General features: G+C 34.9%; 1 protein-coding gene across 1 annotated transcript in view; it reads left to right on the top strand.

Annotated features, from left to right (window-relative positions):
* Positions 1-25,724, top strand: part of LOC137646902 (WD repeat-containing protein 47) — a 358,427-nt gene extending 332,703 nt beyond the window's left edge. Inside the window, exons 8-12 of the mRNA XM_068379977.1 lie at positions 4,883-5,052; positions 11,818-11,988; positions 12,890-13,026; positions 21,069-21,288; positions 23,104-25,724. Of these exons, the coding sequence (XP_068236078.1) occupies positions 4,883-5,052; positions 11,818-11,988; positions 12,890-13,026; positions 21,069-21,288; positions 23,104-23,249 (844 nt within the window). The 3' untranslated portion in view covers positions 23,250-25,724. The remainder of the gene's footprint in view (positions 1-4,882; positions 5,053-11,817; positions 11,989-12,889; positions 13,027-21,068; positions 21,289-23,103) is intronic.
* Positions 25,725-26,012: the final 288 nt, after the last annotated feature.

The following is a 26,012-nucleotide window of genomic DNA, read 5'->3' as shown; positions in this document are numbered from 1 at the left end:
GGAACTAGGACAAGACATTAGAGACGGTATCATTCCCAGTCTCCGAACCAATAAAGGCATGCCTGAAATGGTGGGACAGCAATATCAGTCTGAGAGAGGGACTATCCCTAGCAGTCAAGAACCCAAACTACGTGTTGTCCTCAGACGCGTCGGGTTTGGGTTGGGTGCGACCCTGGACGGTCGGGAATGCACGGGTCTGTGGACCTCAAGTCAGAAGAGCATGCACATCAACGGCAAGGAGCTATTAGCAGTCCACTTGGCCTTGATGATATTAGGAAGCGTCTTCGACTCTAAGTGGTAGAGGTCAACTCAGACAACACCACAACTTTGGCGTACATCTCCAAGCAAGGAGGCACACACTCCTTCACGCTGCTCGAGATCGCAAGGGACCTTCTCTTATGGTCTAGAATTCGAGGCATCTCCCTGTTGACGAGATTCATCCAGGGGGACTTGAACGTCTTGGCAGACTGTCTCAGTCGGAGGGGTCAGGTGATACCCACGGAATGGACCCTCCACAAGGACGTGGGCAAGAGTCTTTGGGCTTCTTGGGGTCAACCAACCATAGACCTCTTTGCCTCCTCGTTGACCAAAAGGTTACCAATCTTTTGCTCTCCAGTCCTAGATACAGAAGCAATTTACATAGACGCGTTTCTACTGGATTGGTCTTTTATGGACTTATATGCATTCCCACCATTCAAGATAGTCAACAAGGTACTGCAGAAGTTCGCCTCTCACGGAGGGACAAGGTTGACGTTGGTTGCTACCCTCTGGCCCGCGAGAGAGTGGTTCACCGAGGTACTTCAATGGCTGGTAGACTTTCCAAGAAGTCTTCCTCTAAGGGTAGATCTGTTACGTCAGCCCCACGTAAAGAATGTCCATCAAAGCCTCCCCGCTCTTCGTCTGACTTCCTTCACACTATCGAAAGACTCAAGAGCTAGAGGTTTTTCGAAGGAGGCAGTCAGTGCGATTGCAAGAGCTAGGAGAGCTTCTACCATTAGAGTATACCAGTCGAAGTGGGAAGTCTTTCGAGACTGGTGCAAGTCAGCATCTGTGTCCTCGTCCAGTACCTCTGTAGCCCAAATCGCAGATTTTCTTTTACATCTGAGAAAGGTTCGCTCCCTTTCAGATCCCACGATTAAGGGCTACAGGAGCATGTTGGCTTCGGTCTTTCGACATAGAGGCTTAGATCTTTCCAACAATAAAGATCTCCAAGATCTCCTTAAGTCTGTCGAGACCTCTAAGGAACGTCGTTTGGCAACTCCTGGATGGAACTTAGACGTGGTCCTAAGGTTCCTCATGTCAGACAGGTTTGAGCCATTACATTCAGCCTCCCTGAAGGATCTCACCCTCAAGACACTTTTCCTAGTGTGCTTGGCTTCGGCTAAAAGGGTCAGTGAACTTCATGCCTTCAGTAAGAACATCGGCTTTTCTACAGAAAAAAGCCACTTGTTCACTTCAACTTGGTTTCCTGGCCAAAAATGAACTGCCTTCTCGTCCTTGGCCTAAATCTTTTGATATTCCTTGCTTATCAGAGATCGTAGGCAACGAACTGGAAAGAGTATTATGTCCTGTTAGAGCTCTTAAGTTCGATTTAACTCGTACTAAGTCATTACGAGGGAAATCTGAGGCATTTTGGTGCTCAGTTAAGAGACCTTCATTGCCTATGTCAAAGAATTCTTTGTCATATTTTATCAGATTTTTTTAATACAAGAAGCTCATTCTCACTTGAATGAGAAAGACCGATGTTTGCTTAAGGTTAAGATGCACGAAGTTAGAGATATAGCAACCTCCGTGGCCTTCAAGCAAAATAAATCTCTGCAAAGTATTATGGACGCGACTTCTTGGAGAAACAAGTCAGTGTTCGCGTCATTTTACTTAAAAGATGTCCAGACTCTTTACGAGGACTGCTACACACTGGGTCCATTCGTTGCAGCGAGTGCAGTAGTGGGTGAGGGTTCTACCACTACACTTCCCTAATTCCAATATCCTTTTAATCTGTCTCTTGAAATGTTTTTAATATTGTTTTATGGGTTGTTCGGAAGGCTAAGAAGCCTTTCGCATCCTGATTGATTTGGCGGGTGGTCAAAGTCATTTCTTGAGAGCGCCCAGATTAGGGGTTTGATGAGGTCCTGTTGTATGGGTTGCAGCCCTTGATACTTCAGCTCCTGGGAGTCTGTCAGCATCCTAAGAGGATCGCTGGGCTCCGTGAGGAAGACAGACTTACAAGGCAGAGTAATCGTCTAAGTCAACTTCCTCACCAGGTACCTATTTATTTTGGTTTTGTTATATTGATAACTGCCAAAATGAAAAAACTCTTAGCTTATACGCTGTAAACATAATTAACTCTGGTCTCTACCCACCTCCTTGGGTGTGAATCAGCTATTATATATTCACCGGCTAAGTTAAATATTTAAAAATGATATTTTAATTATAAAATAAATTTTTGAATATACTTACCCGGTGAATATATAAATTAAACGACCCTCCCTTCCTCCCCAATAGAGACGCAGTGGGATGAGAAGAAATTGAAGGTTTTGTTTACATCGAGAGTGGTATCTGGCCGACAGTTGGCGCTGGTGGGCACACCCGCAACCTGCATAGCGATCGCTCGCGAGTTTTTTATGTATGTGTCTGTCGAGCAACAGAGTTGCAGCTATTATATATTCACCGGGTAAGTATATTCAAAAATTTATTTTATAATTAAAATATCATTTTAACAAAAATAGTTATATAAAGACTGTTTACATACAATCTCTCTCTTTCTCTCTCTCTCTCTTGGTGGCATAGTGAATAGTTAATGGAAATGTTCAAATGCCTGAATGACATTACAAGTATTATAATCATGTTACGCTAAATACAAATCAGACCATAAACATTGGATTTAAACTAAAAACTGAATAATTACTTATTCAGGCTATAGTAAATATGGCCGCAGGCTTTCTCTTGACTGTATAAAGTTGCAAGTCGTAAGACAAATGTAGTTTTGCAACCACGGGGGCAATTCCAAATCCTGTTAGCCATTCTTGACTGTTATGGGTTTCAGAGCCGATGGAAGAAGGTGAATGGGTGTCTGGTGGATGGGCGGGGCAAAATTTTGTCAAAAGGTGTTTACATTGCTTACGTAATGAATGTTTTCGACTCTTGGCTCGTTATCACTGGCCATGGCGTCGACTAGATCATTTTTACTCTATAAAAATTAAAACTATTGGGTTTAGGTTATTGATAATGCTGACAAAATTTGTGTGTGGTTGTAAAATATACATATGTCAACTTTCAGCTACATCCGATGCTTTGATAAGGAGCAAAGTCCAAAAAACCGTGTTACAGAGGCCCTGAATCTCATAGTAGGACAGACAGTAAGTGTTTCCCCAAGACATGAGACGGAACTTAAAAGAAGGCTAATCATGGTATGGAGAGCTTTTGGTAAACAAAATGAGTAAAAAGTGAAATGCCACCTTCTCTAAAAAAGAAAAGTACTTAATGAGATGGTCCTACCGGTATTAAAGTATGCATCAGATACTAGGGGCCTTATTAAAGCCCTAGAAAATGAGCTAGTTACAACTCGAAGAGATATGGAAAGAATAATAATGGGAATGCCTCTAACAAACAGAAAAGAGCAACATTGATAAGAGACCAAACCAAAGTAGATAATATGCTAACAACATGTAAGAAAAAGAAATGGACATTGGCAGGACATATAATGAGAATGACAGACAATAGATGGTATTAAGAATAACAGAATGGGTCCCTAAATATTGTAAAAAAGCAGAGGAAGGAAGAGAAGACAATGGATTGACGAACTAAGGAAGCTTGCGGGCGTTGCCTGGCACAGAAAGACCTTAAACAGATGCAAGTGGAAGGATGTGTCTGAGGCTTTCGTTCTGCAGTGTACTAGTAACAGCTGGTGATGATATATATATATATACACTATATATATATATATATATATATATATATATATATATATATATATATATATATATATATGTGTTTGTGTGTGTGTGTGTGTGTGTGTGTGTGTGTGAGCTATCAAGAGAGATATAAGTTTATGACAAGTCACTGCACATATTTCTGTCGAATTCAGGAATCTATTCATAGACTTGAAATAAACCTATCTCCACCATGATAACTGAATTGTGTTTGCAACACATGGTTATTTATGATGAATATATATCACTAACACTCGTGATTTCAATTAATGTAAATATCAACCACAATGGCATTTAATACCAAATTCTATCTTGGGAATATGTATCCACTGGAATTCATTTATGGTAATAGCTTCTGGCTGGGCATAGATTCGAACCCCTTCCTATTCAGCCGAAACCTTGCCTGTGAGGACTCTACTAACTGAGCTATCAAGCCAGATATAAGTTTATGACAAGTCACCGTACATATTCCTGTTGAATTCAGTAATCTGTTCATAGACTTGAATCGAGGCTACGAGTAGCCTCAGGTTTGTTTTATTAGTTGCTATTAATGCTTAATGGAGCCATTGCTTTAGTTATTTTGAATATCTTCCATGCATCAAGGAGCTTGGCAGTCTCTTTTATCTAGGTTAAACCCTACTTTGTTTCTTACTGTTCCTAAAAGGTTAGGACTAGTTAAGCATTAAGATTTTGCATTAAAAAAAAAATTATATTGGTTATGATTCCTATGCCTTCAGTTTCCAATGCTATTCACCAAATTTTATAATTATTCATGGATCCTGTAAAATCACTGGTTTTAATTTAATTTAATTTTTATTGTAATATTAATTTATTTACATGTTTAAGAGTTTAGTTGAAATCTTGCAAGTTAACTGTTACTGCTGTAGGACTTATTTTTATTGTATTGGGAAGTATATACAGTAATGTGCAAGCATATATTTGTATGATTTCAGGGAGGATCATACTACCTACCAGCCAACAGTACTTTTCAAAAGAACTAAACACCACAAGGGCTCAATTTACTGTTTGGCATGGAGCCCTATGGGAGACTTGGTGGCCACAGGTTCAAACGACAAAACAGTTAAACTCATGAAATTCAATACAGACTCATGCAGTGTTGATGGTAAGTGTCACAATTCTTTGTTAGACATGGTCTGTGTTTTTGCATGTCGATATGATGTGTCAAAGATCTTGTTTTGTAGCTTTTACTGTTCATATTATTTTGTGGCTGTCACATATTTAAATATATTGATTTAATATTTTTGTACCAAGACAAAAGTAGGATGTATCATTCTTATACAGTAATAATCATATAAATTACTCCAATTTTATTTATCTTTTTATAGATAAACATTATTTTAATTTTTTCATATTTTGATGACCTTATCTTAAAAGGTGTAAGAGATTTTGTTCTGGAATTTGGATAAACTGCTGTAATAATATATATTCTTTTTTTATAAGAAATGGGGTATATTTTTAAAAAAAATTTTTGTCTTATTCTAAACTAAAAAAAAAATTGTCCTGATAGTGCTCGATAAAAGGTGACAGTCTCAATGAGTTATTGACTTTTTTTTTTCTTTTGTGCAAATTTCAGTTGTTTTGAGTTATTAAATGTACAAATGCAATTACTTTGGTATTGAAACAGAAATGTATGAACTAATTTCCCAAACTATTTCCACTAACAGACATTGAAGAAGGGGAAAGTTCTCCAAGTAAGATGTTTTTCAACCTTTTTATTTCTCTAATTAACAGCATCTGTTTTTCAGCTTTGTTTAGTTGTTATGAATAAGCATATTGCCTTTAGAGATCCTATACAAATATTAGTATGCCTACAAAATGATAGCACTGTAGGCCAAATATTTTGTGTAGTGATAAGCATTAACAATTTTTATTCTAGATTTGTTTCGGATGTTATTTTTAGATGTATATTTTGAAGTTTTCATTATATTGCAAAGTTCAAAAGGACAATCTTGTTAGTAGTTTTAAAAGTAAAGCTTTGGTAAAGGTTCGTATTTATAATTTTCTTTTTCTTTTTTTCTCAATGTTTGCAAAGCTCAAAGGTTAGGTTAATACTGTACTAGTAGTCTATAGTATTTTGTTTTCAATACGGGACAATATAGAAATTGTTTCTGCTAAGCTTTTTGAACAATGAAAGGACATAAGAGGTTACTCTTTTACTAACTCTCAATATATTATGTATTCAGTATAGCATACCCAATCAGCACATTTTGACAGGATTAAAAGGAATAATTACAGTGATAAAAGATTCTTGGTATTATTCCTAAAGAATATTTTTTAATATGAGAATGTTTTTTTTTTCTCTGAAATACGGTATTTCCCATGTCATAAGGCGCTTTTTTTTCCTGAAACATGCCAAATGCCCCCTGAATTTGTCTTGTGTATTAACACTCAGATAAAGTTGTATGTTGGAGTTTGACCACTATCAAACTCCTCAGTTATGACATATAAACACATGCACCAGACGTAAAATATAAGAATAAAATTACTATACATATGTAATAAATAAATTTATTTTGAATACATTTTCTTTAAATAATGAAGGCAACAAGGTACTTCTTTTTGTTTTGGTAGACAGCTGATGATTCACCATCGACATGCAAACATACCAACTAATGGTATCCAAGCAGACAATGCTAGGATGTAAATTTATTACTTTTATATACAGTATTTATCTATTTTTTTAATGTTTTGTAATAAAGCAGTATTTTGGTAATGAGTTTGTTGTATACATCCCGAAATCATACATAAAGATGTTGCTGAACAGAAACTTGAAAAAAAAATCTCGCTGCAAATTGAGTGCAGTGTTACGAAGTTAGCTGTAAACTAACTAGACTTAGAGTCACACAAACAAAATATATTCCATGTAAAATTTCTAGAGAATTCTTTACTTGATCAATAATTAATTTTGTAGGACATGTGTACATGAAGAATTTGGGAAATGTTATAGGAATTTTACTTCTCCACCAAAATTTGGTCGGGAGCATTTGACAATACTGCTTTTATGTAAAAACACTTAAAAACATTGTTAAAATGGTAGAAATTTCGACTGATTTACTGGATTTTTACATAAATAATAAAATTGGGATAGCAGTTGTACAGTTAATTGATATTTACCTATCACATTTCATAATACACCCAAAATATGAAAAATGATTGTGAGACGAAAAATCAAACTAGAATTCGCAGATAGGAATTGCTCTTAGGATAGGTTGTAAAATCCTCACCTTTTTTTCCAAAAATTACCTAGCTAAATATAGGGTGCGTCCTACCACTTGTAGCGTCTTATGACACAGGAAATACGGTACTTAACTGGAGGTAATTGTACCAAAATTCACTTTATGACCATCATATATTTAATTTGTAAATTCTGTACAGTATTAAAATGTTAAAACTGCTGTTTCCCAGCTTATGTAGTTTGTAATAATTGACTTGAATCTGTTAAATAGCTAAACTCCAGTTGTAGAGTAAACTATCATAATAATGATAATAATAATAATAGTGATAAGAATTATATTTTTTAACTATAGTTAGATATACTGTCCATAAGAAAAAAAAATACATTATAGAAAAGTCTTTGTGTTTCCTGCATTTGCTCAAATTTTATTATTTTTGTTTGCTGCCGCTACTACTACCATTTATAAATGACAATGGTAACAATACTATGTAGTAGTAATGCAAAAATTAATTATGATGATAAAAAGAAATGGTGATGGCTTAAATCAGTAGTGCTCAAAAGATATGTGAATTTTAATGAACAACATACCAGTTTTTCAGTCGAAACTGGCAAATTTCAGATTCGATAAATTCATTTACAAAATATAAATTATATACTCTATCCATTTGGGCCAATTTGAGATTTTGAACTGTAATGTCACATGTTGCCTTTTTTATCTGCTTTAGAAAAGTATTACTTATTATTGAGAGTTAGTAGTTATGAAATTGCTTTGAGGAACAGTTTGCTGTGGTGATGCTTTTATAAAGTACAAAATGCTGTATAACGTGCCATATTCCATGGTCAAGTGCTGTGCAATATAAGTGGATGATATTTTATCTTGGTACTGTATAAATTTACTCATTTTTATTTTTCCATTCAGGTTTTATCTAAGGAGAATTTTAAAAGTTTTGTACAGTATTTAGGTATGGTGGTGTTTCTAATCACACCTTGCCTTTGGAAAAGGGATTTTGATTGTTTTCTGCATATTACTTTTTAGATACTCTAGGCTTATTTCGTTTTTGGTTCTTTCTGTGTAAAGCTCACTGTATGTGGTTTGTCCTCATATTTTTCCTCCTTGTGCTGCATCTCTCCTGCTATTTTCCTCATGTTTTCCTTGTTTGTTTTCTATTGTTAGTAATCAGTTGATTTCTAGCTCATTTATGATACGGTATTAAATTACTGGTATTTATTTACTAGTTTCTTGGATCATGCATATGTATTAGTTTATGAGTAGCGAGTATTTTTCTTTAAATGTGATTGTTGAAACCCTATCCTTAATTTTGAAAAGATTTTCATCATTCAGTTTTCAAACAAATCTGTATTGTTGGAAAGATTCACTTGGTAAATATAGTTTTATAATCTTTCCAAGTATTAGATAACAGACTGAATTACTCTTGTTGAAGTAACAGTTCACTACATTTTTATAAGGACTATTCATAAGTTCTTTACACTATTCCTTGTACAATTTGGGTTTAAAGGAAATAAATATTAGAAATTTTGTTGGTGGCTTTGGTCCTATTGGTGTATTGTGGTGTTAACTGTTGTTTCTATGAACTTCCCCTGATGTTAATATTGCTTTATCTCTAGAAGCTTTGTTTATCAACATATACCCTTAAAATTTATAATCACTTCCCATTTTATTTCCTTTCGATCGGCACCTAATCTCAAGAAGCGAAACATCAGAGGCTATTTCTTATTTCTGTTTCTCATTTGTATTGGTTTGACTTGGACCTCTCCCAGATTATGATAACTTTTATTGTGTTTAAGTTGCCTGTTTTCTCTGGATTTATTAGCAATTACTTCACAAGGATAAAACTGTGACTAAAATTACAGTTGTGAGGAGTGTGATTGCCTTACTGTCCTTCATAGGGAAAGTATATTTCAATTTCAAGTGCTAATTAAACTTGCTTTTAGTTATAGGGGAAATCCAGAGAAGACTAGGCTAAATGTTTATAGCAGGAAGGATGACAATTATGACAAGCCAGCACCATTGTCTAATACACACTTAATTATTATTATCATTATCATTACTTGCTTGATTATTATTTTTATTATTATTATTACTTGCTAAGCTACAACCCTAATTGGAAAAGCAGGATACTATAAGCCCAAGGGCCCCAACAGGGAAAATAGCTCAGTGATGGAAGGAAATAAGGAAATATACTACAAGAGAAGTTTAAGAACAATAACATTTAAAATAAATTTTCACATGTACACTATAAAAAAACTTAAAAAATACAAAAGGAAGAGAAATAAGATAGAATAGTGTGCCTCAGTGTACCCTCAAGAAAGAGAACCCTACCAAGACAGTGGAAGACCATAGTACAGTGAATATGGCACTACCCAAGACTAGAGAACAATGGTTTGATTTTGGAGTGTCCTTCTCCCAGAAGATCTGCTTACCATAGCTAAAGAGTTGCTTTTACCCTTGCCAATGGGAAAGTAGCTGCTGAAAAACTACAGTGCAGTAGTTAACCCCTTGAGCGAAAAAGAATTGTTTGGCAATCTCAGTTTTGTCAGGTGAATGAGGACAGAGGAGAATGTGGAAAGAATAGTCCAGACTATTCGGTGTATGTGAAGGCAAAGAAAAATAAAGCCCTAACCAGAGAGAGCGGTCCAATGTAATCCTGTCTGGCCAGTCAAAGGAGCCATTAACTCTCTAGCGGTAGTATCACAACGGGTGGCTGGTGCCCTGGCCAACCTACTACCTAGAAGTTTTGATAGTGACTAGCTTGAAAGCTCTTAATTTTTTAGTTTCTTTTGTTTGATATAGAAGGCAAGTAGGTTCACTTGTAGGCAGTAATTCTGAGCTTACCCACCCAGTTGCTAACCCAAAAATTACTTGTAAGATGGGTCTAGTTGTAATGGTGTTCCATTCAGTAAGGGTTCTGAAAGTTCACTGGCCCTTACAAAGTTAGATCCTCTTGCAGATTCTTAAATTCCTTAATTACTTTTATGTCCTTCTGCTGTTAAACGCTTGCATTCCTAGTTGCTATTTTAGATAACTATATTTTAAGGCAAAAGACCAAGTTGGTAGCCTGGATCCTAATATCCCTCCACTCGCTAAATTAAGGGTCCTTAAAGTAAGACATAGAAAAGGTCTCTAGAATTTGTTTGTCACTTTTCTAGGCATTGATTCTTCATATGGAGATGGTTATCTACGTTTTAACAATGTGATGGTGAAGAAGTAGACATAATGATGAAAGTCCTCCTTCCTGTGTCCCTTGAGCATCAAGGACCATTAATGGTTCTATGCTGGAATCATTCTTGTTTTCAGAGGCCTTGTTTAAGGTGCTCTCATAGATGCTTTCTTTGATAGCAACCAGAGTGTTAGTAGAAGTTGCCAGAGTTAGCTATCAACTCTTATTTTGGATTTCACATGCAGTTGACTCTAGCATGCAATTTTCCAACAATGAGAGGTTCTAGGTTTTTTTCAGTGAAGAGAGATTGATGTTATAAATGTAGATAATCAAGTAGGTGCTGGTCACATCGTCTTGGTTCTAGTCACTTATTTTTCATTGCTGAAGTTGAAAGGAGGATGATAACCAACCAGTAATTTAACCTCAGACCATTGGAGAAGTTTGTAAAGCAAACCCCTCTTCAAGATGGAAATAGTAGAGTTGATGTGGGAATCCATCAGGAAGATGGATTTATGGTCATTCCTGGGTCTTCATTATCTATAGTTTTATGTACCATTTTATCTGTTTTCAAGAAAATACTTTTGCTGTATTCAAAGGGGAGAGGTTCTTTAATATTCTAAGCCTTTACCTGGATCTGGCAACATGGAAGCAGTGAGATATCACAAAACTGTGGAGCTACCCAGACAGCCAACTGGTAATTGAGGCAATGGTAAGAGAATTGAGATGGCATTTGGCCCTGTTATGTCGAGTTTTTAAACACTTGGGACTGCATACCATTTGGGAAAGGTCAGACCTACTGCCTTCATCAAGAGCATTGATGTGGAGCATGTGTTCATGTAACAGAAGACAGTATCTTGTAATGTGCCCCTCCTACCAAAATTGTGATTCTTGTGCAGATGCAGAATGTAGTGTTGTGGAACAAATGAGATAATTTTACAGCACAAAACTTTAGTTTTAATGCAAACCCTCCTCCCTGCCTTATTCCCGGATTATGCCAAAAGGGATGAAAGTAACTGACTGGTATTAAGGCTGTTGGATGGTACCTATATTGTAAGACTACCATGGTCTGTTTGACAAAATACTGTGGAGACAGTCGAGACCTCAAATATGGGCACACAGATGATTGTATTTTGTATGAAAAAAGTCTTGTATAAAAAACTAAGTATTACCATTATTCTTGAAATGGCTTCATGTGCTATATCTATAGCTAGATTTAAATTATCAATTTTTTTCCTTTGAATTATATTTATCAGGATTAGCAAAAACAAAAGAATTTTTCTAGGTTTACTTGGTGTTTTAAAAGATGAATTACTAAAAATATTAACATGTTATATGTATTTACATATAGGGGACTTGTTTGCATTATTTACAAGGTTTTGCTTTGACAGGTCAAGAGAATTTTTCTAGGTTTACTTGGTGTTTTAAAAGATGAATTACTAAAAATATTAACATGTTATATGTATTTACATATAGGGGACTTGTTTGCATTATTTACAAGGTTTTGCTTTGACAGGTCAAGAGATTGAATTAACGATGCATGATGGCACAGTCAGAGACATGTGTTTCATAGAAGACTCGAGCAACAAATCCTCTCTTCTTATCTCCGGTGGTGCTGGGGATTGCAAGATTTATGTCACAGATTGTGCTACAGGCACTCCATTCCAGGCACTTTCAGGACATACAGGTGAGCTTATTAATTATTTATAATAGAAATTAAATAAATTTGGGGCTTCTGAAAAGAATTGAGTGCTTTGTTTTGGAGAAAATTATTTCTATTTTAATTTATAGGAATTTCTTTATTATTATTATTATTATTATTATTATTATTATTATTATTATTATTACTTGCTAAGCTACAGCCTTAGTTGGAAAAGTAGGATGCTATTAGCCCAAGGGCTCCAACAGGGAAAATAGCTCAATGAGGTAAGGAAATAAGGAAATAAACTACAGGAGATGTTCAAGAATAACATTAAAATAAATCTTTCATATGTAAAATATAAAATCTGGAAATTAACAAGAAGAGAAATAAGATAGAAAAGCATGTCCAAGTGTACCCTCAAGCAAGAGAACTCTCCCCCAAGATAGTGGCAGACCATGGTACAGAGGCTATGGCACTACCGAAGACTAGGAAACAATGGTTTGATTTTGGGAGTGTCCTTCTAGAAGAGTTGCTTACCATAGCTTTACAGTCTCTGATACCCTTACCAAGAGGAAAGTAGCCACTGAACTATTACAGTGCAGCAGTTAACCCTTTGAGAGAGAAATTTTTTTTTTTTTTGGTAATCTCAGTGTTGTCCGGTATATGAGGACAGAGGAGAATGTGTATAGAATAGGCCAGACTATTCGGTGCATGTGTAGGCAAAGGAAAGAATGAGCCGTAACCAGAGAGAAGGATCCAGTGTAGCACTGTCTGGCCAGTTAGAGGACCCAATAACACTTTAGCGGTAGTATCTCAGTGGGTGGATGGTGCCCTAACCAACTTACTACCTATTCTTTGTATACTATTTGAATTAGTGTTTGAATAGTTTGTGGGTGTTGAATGATTCTTCAAGTTTTTTTGTTTATTAATCTATTTTTTTTTTCAGGTCACATACTTGCTTTACATACATGGGGTGGAGCTATGTTTGTGTCTGGTTCTCAAGACAGAACTGTCAGGTTCTGGGATCTGAGAACTCGGGGCTGTGTTAATGTAATTACACCAGGAGCCACACCAACAAAGCCGGTAAGACATTATTTATTATTTTATGGTCATGCAATTTATAAAAGCTAATCATGAGCGTCCCTGTATAGCAGTATAGTGTGATCAGTCCACCTCCTATAGTTTCTGTGAGCATTACTTTTTAGTTTATTCTTTAACTCTGTTCCCACTTTCTTTTTTCCATCTTTCTGTCCAACCTCTTGACTTTTACTTATTTTTGTCTAAATTCTGTAAATTAAAAACAACCATGAACCCAATTACTGTAATAGTGAACATTACTTTACTCCTACACTCCTACAAATGTTTCGTCCTGTAAAATATGTCTTCAACAGCACCGGCACAGTCACCGAAACATTAACAAGATTGTTGGTTAATGACAGGTGGTATAAGAGGGAAGCCATGGCCATCTTCCTGTCACAGAACAGCTACTATTGTCTTTGGCTACAGCAAGCACAGACATGCTGCTGTGTTCGCCTTAACTGTTGGATCTATTTTTTGAGATGGGTTGTATAGAAACGTTGGTTTTTGTTATTTTATTTTTTGAGTGAATTTGCTTATAAGCAAAAGTGCAATGAAAGGTAAAGATGTGGTGAAGTGAATTTTGTTCCGATTAGGATACTGTACATCCTTCTAAACCCCATGTGTTGTGTACCTTTGTGAAAGGAGGACTATTAGTAGTCTTCCCCCCCATTTATGGAGTGTTTTTCATGATCTTTCAAACTGGACGATGATGACCTCCGAGTGTAATTTGTCTCGCTTTGCAGTAGCTCCTCTTATCAGGGGTAAGTTGCTTGATTTGACTGAGTTTTGCATCTAAGTGCATTCCTGATACTGAAAATTATTGGTCTATTGGGCTCACCTGCTGTGTTCCCTGTGTTGCAGTGTCAGTGAGTGTTCCCAGTGTTCCATTTCTGACAAAGCCTCAGGGTTTATGATGCAGTCATTGTTGGTAGAGACCAATAGTTGATAAGTAGGAGATGTCTACTTCTTTCTTCCTTTTCTACTATTCTCTTCTCCCTTCTCCATTCCCTCTTTTATACATTTCCTCCTTACAAAAATAATGACTGAAAATAATAGTGTCAAAAGTTATTCGGCATTTGGAGCAAACGCTTTCCTCCACTGGGAAGGAGTGATTGTTCTCACCCATTAACTGGTACCTTATGGGGTAGTCAATGATCGAGAGAGTGCTTTACAGCGACCACTGTTCCACAAGGAGAAGGTTAGCAGTTCTGTGCGGTCCAACATCAGTAATGTAGGCCACGGGAAGGTAGAGTCTACAGGTAGTCGTCGCCTTAAGGGGATCGGCCGGTTTCCGACTTTTTTAACGACAGGTTGTTGATATATAGGGGGTTTGTTAAAGGATATTGTGTGGAACTTTTGGGGAATTTTTTTTTGTTCAGTGACCTTAGGTTTTGTGACGCCAGAGCTTTTTTCGGCCAAAAATGGCCATTTTCAAAATGCATCTCCTCCTTTGATTTTTGGTTTTAAGGGATGAGATTTGAACCATGTATAAAACACATATGGACCTTCGATTTAAAGCCGGGGATTTTTTATTTTTCAATTATTTTTCAAGATATGAATTTTTTTTTATTTTCATGAAATTTTCCCGGAAAAATTACAGGAAAAAATTCGCCAAAAATCAGAAACTCAAAATATTAAAAATCCCCGGCTTTTTTTTAATCTACCATGTTTCCCCATATTATATATGAAATTACATTAAGATTGGTCCAATACTAAGGGAGGAGATACATTTTGAAGGTGAAAAACTTATGTTTTGAGAAACGGGCCTTCAAAGTTTTAGGTACATAAAAAAAAAGTAAAAGACTGTGTTACCATTGATTTTATGTTTTTTTTTTTTTGAGTATTAACTGGATTTCAAATCTTATTTTTAATGTCTATTGCTTTAATGCAAAAGTATTATGAATAGAAATATTAATCAATTGATTATCTTTGTGCCTAAGACATATTATTATAAATTTGGTTTTGTAAATTGGAGCCTTCCTTCCTTCTGTAGAAATCGGTGGGCATTTTGCAGGTTCTGAAATAATTTTCCCTCTGCATTTAGGACATATCTTTTTTATTAGTGTCTCAAATCCATCCCTTGCCAAATGGATCCTCGGAATTACTTTGCATCTACAATTCGGTATTTGTGATTCAAGTAATTTTTCAAGTCTTGCTTCACTTATTATTATCATTTTATTTTCACTATCGTTGATAATATCAGCCTCCGATCCACTGCATTCTTCTTCTAAAATATCTTTGCCCTTTAGCAGTGATGAACGAATAGAGAGACGATTAGGGGTGGATGTGGTTGGTCTCTGGCCAGCAGTGATGTTAGCGTGCGCCATTTGCTGCGCGGCCCCTCTCTCTCTCGTTGTCGCTTCATTCCCCTCTATGGCATTAGTTTCTTGAATTCTCTGTTCTACTTCTTCGATGGATATATCAAATTGGCGTTTCCGCATTCTAGAAGCATGAAGTGAACTCTTGCGCCTTTTTAGGCATGGTGAAAAACTAAAAACACCGCAGAAAAAAAGAGAGTTCAGTCAAGGCTAGCGAGCATGAAAAAATGCAACCCTATTACGTGAAGATTTATAGGCAACTGAGCCTCATGACTCATGATGGGTGTTTTGTCTTGTCTAGTTATAACCAGAAAGGTGCCAATTAGGATATTATTGACATTATATATTTCATTTCAAAGGAAGTTTTTGTAACATATATCACAAAAACTATACCAGACTAAATAATTTGCGCTACTGGTGTTTTCTGTGTATAAAGTTATTGTTACATTTCAGGCCATAACTAGAAAAGTAAGGCGAATTTTAGCATAATACTTCGTGCACACATTCTTGAATGCTCTACGAAGCCATAGAATTTTTTTTAGCAAATCGAATATGTTTCATATTTTTTCGGTATTTTAGGCGGCCGATCCCCTTAAGACATATGCGACTTATGACTGTGACTTTACAGCAATTTTTTTTAGGGTGTTGACGTCACAAGAGTATCGAGAATAGTACGCTAATAGGACAAATATTTCTTTGGAAATAATCTATTTTCTTTTATTGATAACACAGTATCCCTTTTCAGTAAAAAGTACATTAAGAAAAGTTTTAATATGTCATGTTCATATCATATATCTGGTGACGTCATATTACCGGTGGAAAGCGACCGGGCAGTACAGTGATTTCCTTCCAATAGGCTATCCATTAGTATTAGTATTCCCATTATCGAAATATCAAGTGACGATACAAATTATTTTGTGGGTCTGTATCGGTTTTTACGAGTACTACGTAGCGTAAATTTGACTCTACGCTACTTTTATTTAATCTCTGATAATCGATCGAAATTTATCTAAAAGTACACCAATAGGACAAAAATTTCTTTAAAAATATATTTCCTTTTACATTATGAAAATGAAATACTTTTGCTTGGAATTTAGTTTTTTCTTTCATTTCTTTCAAGATAAAAGAAAATGGATTTACTGTACATATTTTGCAAGTCATTCTTAGCAGAGTTTATGTCTCGTGTCTTGTGACGTCATATTTCTGGCGGAAGCGCGCTGGCAAACTGGATGATTTCCTTTCAGTGTGTTACCAAGTAATCTTATTACAGTATTCCCATCATGGAAACACTGAGTAGCGATATCAATTTTTTAATGGCCTGTATGAGAATACATATGACAACTTACCGTAAATTTAAAAAAGAAAGTCTGATCACGTCATATTTCTGGCGGAAGGCAAGTGGCAAATCAAGTGATATCGTTTTGATTTAACAGTGAATTGAAATTAAAAATACCTGGAGAGAGAGAGAGAGAGAGAGAGAGAGAGAGAGAGAGAGAGAGAGAGAGAGAGAGAGAGAGAGAGAGAGAGAGAGAGCATAATCACAGTATGGTAGTGTGACCTTGAGGTCAGCTGATTCCTACCAAAAGTAAAACAAAATTAATTGTTGAATATTGAAATGCTCCCGAAATTTAAAAATAGCATTCAAACATGTTTTAATAAACCGCAATTTCTGGTGAAATATGAAGGCTTGATAATGAACTAAAATTTAAATACTGTAGGAAGCTTTAAAAATGAACTAGCCATACGCACGCACACAGGAAAAGAGAGAACATATTTATATGATTAATAATAATGGCTATAAACCAACTATATGAAAATTATGATATCTTGTAACATACTGGTGCTGATGTAATATTCATCATGAATATATTTCAAATAAATTAAGAAATTGTATAAACAATACTCCATTAGTATGTGCGCCTTATCTCGATACGGTAGCGGGACCTTCAGATCAACAGCACAGCTGATCACAACCAGTCAACATAAAAGTTGGTACCATATATTTCGGCGTATAAGCTGACTTACAGATTAACAGAACCCCCAAAATCTAGGCAAAATTTTTTTTATTCTAGCTCATATTGTTGGTATTAGACGACCTTTAAAAATCAAAACTTCGAGGGTATTTGTTGTTTTGCTTACCTTGACCGTAGAAATAAAAGACCATGAAATAAAATACAGAATTAACATGAATATCAACAAAAATAACAACATCGATCCTTTCATCATGCTTATGGCCAAATGTAAGCATACTTTGGTTATTCGAAACATTCCAAAGAAGATAAGTGCTAACTATGTTTATCATTGGATGTTCTTTGTAAATTTGTTGTGAAAGCATGGGCGAATGTTAAATTTAAAATTGTAGTAAAATAATTTTAAAAATGCAGGATATTTACTGTATTGCCAGGGATGGTACTGAGGATGATGTCTTGTACAATAGCAAGGACGAAGATGTACACTCACTGGATTCAGACTGTAATCTATATGACGACGGAATTTCACCCGATATGTTTGAGAAACTTTTTGATACAGAAAGTGATGGTTGTGAAGAGTTTGAAGGCTTTAGAATGAATATACCGTATGTTACCATGTAAAGGGCGAAATTTTATGACCAGTTTTGGTTGAAAAAAGTCAGGGTTCGCCCATTACACGAGAGATACTTTTGGACCCATGAAAATATTTATTTTCTTGACCTCTGTTGTGTTGTTGTTAGGGTATTCTTATTGCATATGGTTCATTAATATGGTAGTAGTTTTGAAGGATAGACTTAAAATCATATAATATACTCATTTCAATCACGGTATATAGTTTTATGTTAAAATAAAATAGGAATATTTACTGGTAATTTTATCTTAATTTATTTATAGTACTCTACTCTGGCTATGTTTTGTGTCTGTTGGTAAACTCGCCTAGTTGTGCGAAATGTAGATTATCCATATTTGTACTGGTCATTAATTTTTCTACTTATGTTGTAGTTAGGAAGAAGTTACTTAACAGCATATAATTTGCTCAGTATCATACACTATAGTCCATTTCTTTTACCGAGGCATATTTGCACCGACTCGCAGGGGTGCTCTTTTAGCTGGGAAAAGTTTCCTGATCGCTGATTGGTTGAACAAGATAATTTTAACCAATCAGCGATCAGGAAACTTTTCCGAGCTAAAAGGGCACCCCTGCGAGTCGGTGCAAATATGCCTCGATAAAAGAAATGGATTGTGTGATTATGTTGAAAAAAAAAAAATTCTTCATTACAATAAGTCCGTCACCAAAAACATATTTCGGACAACTAGGAATGTTTACATTATTTGTCAAGAGATGGCAGTAGTGGTGGTTGTCTGAAACCTCAAATTTTTGCCGGTTATCGGTACCTACACTATGGTATACAGGAAAACAATGATGCAAACAAGTTTAAATAAAGAAAAAAATTATTTAATAAACTTAAAATATAAAATAAACACTGCCATTCAAACTATTAGTGTTTAAAAAAAAACATCAGGACAGCATTGTTAGGGGATAATTTTCATTGCTTAGTTTGCACTATAGTCCATCACTGTCATCGTCTTCCGTTCCGTCTAAATTGGTTGAAATGCTTTTACTGTATTCTTAGAAATCATAAATAAATTAAAAAAAGTCAACTTTATATCATGCTTTTGCTGAACACGCCACCCAAAACCAAAACCATTGCTTTGTTTACCTCCTGTCGCCGATGATCATGAACAAACGAATGCATTTACACATCTATGTATAGGTTAGCTTTTGCAGCAACAGCTATCTTACCAAGTATTGGTTATGTAATGATAATGTAATTATTATTGTTGATTTACTTTATCCTTACAAATGTAAAATAAATGAAAAAAAAGTGATTTCATCTCCTGTTTTTTTTTTCAAACGCCGCCTAAAACAGAAAACATTTTGTTTACGTTTCATCGCCGATCATGACGAACAAATGAACACATTTACACATGCAAGTGATAACTAATGATACTAAGTTTTTAGTAAAGATGTTATTATAAATGAAGATTATTTGTGTGGTAAAATATTTATAATAAAAGTGTAGTAACATAAAGCTAATATGAGCGCTCCCAGAAGTCGTTTTGTTTACTTGTGCTGCTCAGCTGATCAGAACACATACAATTTACGAATGCATTTTACTGTGAAATTATCTGGTAGGTGGTTTTATTACATTATTAGTGTAGCATTACTGTATAGAGTGAATTGTTTTAAATACAAATATTTACATCGATAGTTACCACAACGTGGCAGTTATCAGCTTAGACTAGGCTATGGTATCTAGTTACCAGTACCGTTACATCACAGGATTAAAGGTTCAATTTTTGTTACTGTTAGATGAGACGACTCCCATCTTGGGGTTGATTTTTTGGTTCAAGATGAAGTTTGTACCTTGGTATTGGTCTCAACTGTACTTAGACATCTAGAAAGTATTTTCAAGTCCTAGAACAAATGTGGGTATTTTATACTAAACTCATAACAATGATACTACCGCTAGAGAGTTATGGGGTCTTTTGACTGGCCAGACAGTACTACATTGGATCCTCCTCTCTGGTTACGGTTCATTTTCCCTTTGCCTACATACACACTGAATAGTCTGGCATATTCTTTACATATTCTCCTCTATCCTCATACACCTGACAACACAGATTACCAAACAATTCTTCATCACCCAAGGGGTTACTGCACTGTAATTGTTCAGTGCCACTTTCCTCTTGGTAAGGGTAGAAGAGACTCTTTAGCTATGGTAAGCAGCTCTTCTAGGAGAAGGACACTCCAAAATCAAACCACTGTTCTCTAGTCTTGGGTAGTGCCATAGCCTCTGTACCATGGCCTTTCACTGTCTTGGGTTAGAGTTCTCTTGCTTGAGGGTACACTCGAGCACACACTCCTATCTTATTTCTCTTCCTCTTGTTTTGTTAAAGTTTTTATAGTTTATATAGGAGATATTTATTGTTGTTACTCTTCTTAGAATATTTTATTTTCCTTTTTTCCTTTCCGCACTGAGCTATTTTCCCTGTTGGAGCCCCTGGGCTTATAGCATACTGCTTTTCCAACTAGGGTTGTAGCTTAGTAAGTAATAATAATAATAATAATAATATGGTCATCTTGACAGTAGTAAGATCTGTTACATGTTTGGACTTTATTTCATATGATGTCTACCTAGGTACAATCCCCTAAACTTAGTCAAGTTAAACTTCATCTTGAAGTAGCTGTTCTAGTTTCTACTGTGCAAGATTCTAGCCATGCTACTTAAAACCATTGAAAAGTCTCATCTGATCTGTATGCTTAAAACCCTAAAAACTTCTACTCTATTCAATATAAGATTTTTTATTTGTAATTGATTTTACCACAAATTTTCTTTTTAAAAGGTATTTTACTTGGGTTATCAACATTTCTTACCTAATAAGTTTAATGTATGACATCCTTTTGCCCATTTGACAATAGTAAAAACTCAGTTTTTTTTTTTTTTTATAAAATCTCCATCCTTGCAAAATCTTAATTGTTTTAGATATAAAATAATGTGCTCTTTTCTTCAACTAAGTCTTACTCGGTATTTAAGCAGTTGATGTGACCTATTATTATAACACGCCTTTTATTTATATTATTTTCCTATTTTGTTTATTGATGTGTAATCTTTAGAGATATTTCTGCTTACTGTAGTGTAATTAGTATAATTATTGAAATATATTTTGAAATATACTTTTCTCTTTAATTTAGGGAACACCTGTCGCATCATTGTGTGTGGATCCAAGTGGAAGGCTTCTGGTGACAGGTCATGAAGATTCTGTGTGCTCTCTTTACGATGTTCGTGGTTCAAGATGTATCCAAGCATTCAGACCACATTCTTCAGATGTTAGATCAATTAGGTTCTCTCCTTCAGCTTATTATCTTCTTACTGCTGGCTATGATAACAAGCTTGTACTTACTGACCTACAAGGTAAGTAAATTTATTTTTTCTTAACTCTGAATGAAACTTTACTTAGGTGTATGAATTATAAACAATTTTATTTTAGGCATTTAAAACTGTGTAGTAATGTAACACTTCCCGTAGTTGGTATTGCCATCCGCATTTTACGCGGTGTGCTGCATACATTATTCAATGGTCTATCAGTGTCTCTTAAGCCCCTAGATGTACCCTGTTTTTATCCTTATGTTTTGTTTCTAATTCCTTTTTTCTATTTTGTGTAGAACCTTTTTAAAACTTTTTTTCACATTGCAACCATACTGTATGCTTTTACCCCAGGTCCACCTCAATGTTGAATTGGCTCCCAGACCCTAACTCTAGGCCTGTGGCTGGTATTTTTGAAACCGGTCTAATGTAAAACTTGACTAAAACCTAATCTTATAACTAGAATTCATTATTTACCTGAAATTCAGGCCATATTTATTCTTAAATTGCAACTTTGGTCAAAATTAAAGATGTCATTCATGACTAATGTCTTCGGTACTTTGATCCCAGACAGTAGGTCATAGGTTTGTGTCTAGCTACACCTAAGGCACACATGCTTTCTCTGCCTTCACAAGCCTCTTGCTCCTTGTTTGTGAACCGATGTGCAAGTATTTTTCAAAGGGAGTTGATAAAGAATCAGCCTGGGCAATAAAGGTGGTGTTATAAAGTTGAAGTCATTTTTTTCACACGTGAGAACTGGTTTTGCCTATAGAATTGAAGTCTGTTGATTCCTCCAACAATCATAAATTGCTGTAGTTCCATTCAATAAATTTTAGTTGTCCCAACTTGAATGGTTCAAGATAGATAGCTACCCTTAATTTTTCATTATAACTGGTCAAAGTAAACATATATATTACCTTGTTCTTCCTGTAATATGACATTTGTGCCTTTTCATCATTACCTGTTTACATTCATTGGGTGTAATTTTTTTTTTTTTTTTTGGATAACATGGTCAATGTCTTTAGGAAACCATAGTTTCCTTGTTCAGCTATTTTGATGATTTATTACTTAGCCTTATGGTTATGGTATCACAGTTTTCTACTTATATTTTTACAATGGTCAAGCCCACTAACTTCTACTGAATTATTATGTTTTGGGATGTAACAGGCTTACAATAACTTGGAACAACTTAGATGAATATATATTTGAACCTGGGATTTAATCCTACAACAGGCCTACTATATTGCCATACTAATAGGTAGTCCAACCTACAGTGACAATTCTGCTTACAAATTCAGCAGTGACTAACTATAAACCTGAACTCTAAACAATCATACATTCGTGATTGGTTGAAAACACACAACAGTGTTCTACCCAGTTGTTTTGATCAGTGTTCTACCCAGTTGTTTTGATCATAACTTCCAGCCATGTTATTATTATATAGTAGTGAAGAGCTACTAATATTCATATGAGCATGCATTTTCTTCAGTTATTGTATTTTCATCTTTGTAAATGTTTGGCTGTTATAGGGAAATTTTGAAAAAAAAAAAAAAGTGTAGATACAAACTATCGCATCATTCCCTCAGTATTTTGCTTGCACAGAGTCCGTTTGAAATTGACGTAATTTTTGTGTGAGAATTATGTCACTGGATTCAAAAGTAGTAATTTATGTAACTATTTTTGAATTTATGAAAAATTCTAGTTTAAACAGTTTTTCCCTAAGATTTGTTGAAAAATTATTTTTTTTGGTGGGGAATTTTTTAACAAGAAGCATTTTTGCATTAGAAATAAAACTTTATTCTTTTGTGGTTTATCTTATTATTTTTTATCTGTTATTAAGTTTTTCTTGGAATTAATTTTCAGGTGACTTAACTCTGCCTTTGCCAAGTGTCGTCGTAGCTGAGCATCAGGACAAGGTCATCTCTGGTCGATGGCATCCATCAGATTTCTCTTTCATCTCAACAAGTGCTGACAAAATGTGTACACTTTGGGCTCTTCCACCTGTGTGATCTTAAGTATTCTTTTACTAATAACAGAACATAAGCAATGGGTAATTTGTGAAATATAAAAAATAAATAATCAGGCTTATTTTGCTCATTAGGCATGAAAAGTGGAGCTAAACTGCCATTAGAAACAAACCCCCAATCATTAGTGGGAGCACAAATCGATCTATTAGTGCTTGAATTCGCCATCTATAGTAGGCCAAGGCATAGGCAAGCGCTTCTATCATGATGCTGTAGGCAGCGAGCGCAGCCAAACTGAGGTATGCAGGTGTGATTGGATTTCTGTAAAGAGGTATTTAATTTGACAAGGAAAATGTACATATCTTGTCATTAAATAGTCACCCTTTTTAAAACATCCCTGGGTAGTAAGTGTTTTCCCTGATGATTTACTGAACAATAATTTAGGAAAAGTAGGAAAGCCATCAGCTTTTCCAATATAATTACAGTACTTTTGGAAACTTTAAGATTGGCTTTCAGGGTGTGATGATAATCAGCTTTAATGTGAAAAAAATTAATTGTAAAAAAGCTGTTACAATATTGTAGTGATAGACCTTTAATGAGCTAAGGAAAAGTCCTCAGAATCACCAGATTATATTTTTTACCTCCCAGGATTCTTTTTCTCAGCCTTCCTCTTCTCTCAAATAATTCTATTATATGCTGTGAACTGTAGTCAATGAGAAGGTAGTTTAACCCAATTTATGTATGCAATCCTGAATAGCTTTCTGTGATAAAATGGATTCATAGAATCAATGTATTCAGGTACCAAACAGATCTTTCAGCCATGGATGTGTTAAGTTACCTTGAGAACTGAATTAGTAAAGATCATGAAGGAATATTCGTGGTCATGGTCACAAGAAAAAAAATCAGTTTTAACCATGGGGAGAGACAGAACACTTTCAAGTCTAAGGGTAATTTTGACACAACCTGGGTTATTGGGTTATGTTATCTTCTTTTAAACCTAAATTTTCAAAATACCAGAATGATAATTAATGTTGAACTGTAGACTTGTTTAGCCTAGTTGATAAATATATTTATATATATTTATCAAGAAATTCCCTTGGTGTTAACAGCACCATCTGCAGCAAAAGTTCAGGCCACCTATGGCATTCAGTCAATTTCAAAATCTCTTCTTGTTTGGAAGAAATTTGATAATTTAGATGTAAATAATAATCAAGCTCGTGAAAGCATGTGACCCCCTACTTTGTCATTGTTCTTTGAAGGAATCCCTTTTGGAGAATGATGATATAAGTTGAAATGAAGGTTGACATGATTTTAAATCATATGTTCATCCTTGTAGTGTGGAATGTCTTCTTGGAAGAAAAATTTTGTGTGGATTTTGGTAAATAAAGATTCTGTTAATATGCTATATTACATTAATTTGAGAGTACAAGAATGCACGACTTCGATGGTGCCTTTGATTTACGGTTATGTAGTTAGATATATAAAAGGATACATTTTAAAAGTATTTTTATCCATAAAGAATGATTTATATTTACAACTTATAGGAGAATGTGTAAATGTTATTTAAAGTTACATTTCTTGCATAAAGATACCATTTCAATGAAAGTAATTGTATTATTAATAATTTTTTATGGAAGCAAAACCATAGGGTCCTGGATTTCATTGTTGTAAAAAGAATATTGGTGTTATTATTCCTAGATTAAATTGATTTACTTTACTATTCTTTGAATTAGTTGGGATATAGAGAATTGGGGCAAAATGACTGGCATACTACCAATGGAGTGTTATTTTTTTTCCCTCATTTTATGGTATTAGTATTCAGGGTCTCACTACCTTGTCAACTTGGAGTCAGTTGTATAGTAAATAATTTTTGTAATTCCTCTATACATCAAAAGAAACATTATTTCTGTGATAAAATAATGTTTTCTCATAATGGATGCTTTGTCACATATCAAAAGTTTGGCCTATTAAAAAAGTATTAATGTACTGTATAATGAAATATGAAAACAAAAGATAAGTAATAATGATGGTACTGTACAGATATGTATTTTTCTTTCTTCTATAAGCATCAAATCTGTATTACCCTGTGTTTGAAGAACGTTCTCCAGAAGTATTCTCATTGTGGCTTTTCATTGAGTTCTGTGATCACCCAGAAAATTTACTTTAAAAAGTGCAATTGATTCTCATCCTCAATGTATCTCTATTGTTAAAACTATATTTTATTATTTAAGATGTTAAGTCATGTAATTTTAAGAAGTCTCAAATACTCATTTCCGTAACATATTTTTACATAAGTTTCTATACAGAATCCACACCATTCATTCATTTCTATTTCATTGGAAATATTACTCAGCATTCCAGTGTATGAAGTTACCCAAGGCTTACAAAGGTACTAATGTCTTATTGTATGTTTTATATGTCATATGATTTCATGTGGTGATGTGCTCTATAATTCTGTGTATGCATTTGGTCTCTTCATTGTGCATAAAACATTGTAATTTAAATAAATGTATAAATTAGGATACAAATGATTCATCCTGAAATTCAAAGGTTTACTCGGCATTGTTTGCAATGCAAATTAGTTGGCTAAAATAAGCTATTAATCAAGAAAAATAATTAGTGGCAACCATTCTGTAAATTATGCTTCTCATATGTTTTGTCCGAAACACAAAGTAGAATTTATTCCAACACGGAGTACTTACCTCGAATTACTTTCTTAGAAGTATCTGGGATCTCCTCCCTATCCGACCAAGAATTTTGCGCAGTCCCTCCTATCTCTGTTTTCCCTTGTCGGGTCCTTCCGTGTCG

Source organism: Palaemon carinicauda, chromosome 1, assembly GCF_036898095.1.
Source record: "Palaemon carinicauda isolate YSFRI2023 chromosome 1, ASM3689809v2, whole genome shotgun sequence".
NCBI lineage: Eukaryota > Metazoa > Arthropoda > Malacostraca > Decapoda > Palaemonidae > Palaemon > Palaemon carinicauda.
The sequence above is the reverse complement of the archived record's forward strand: the minus strand, read 5'-3'. Positions and strand labels throughout refer to the sequence as shown.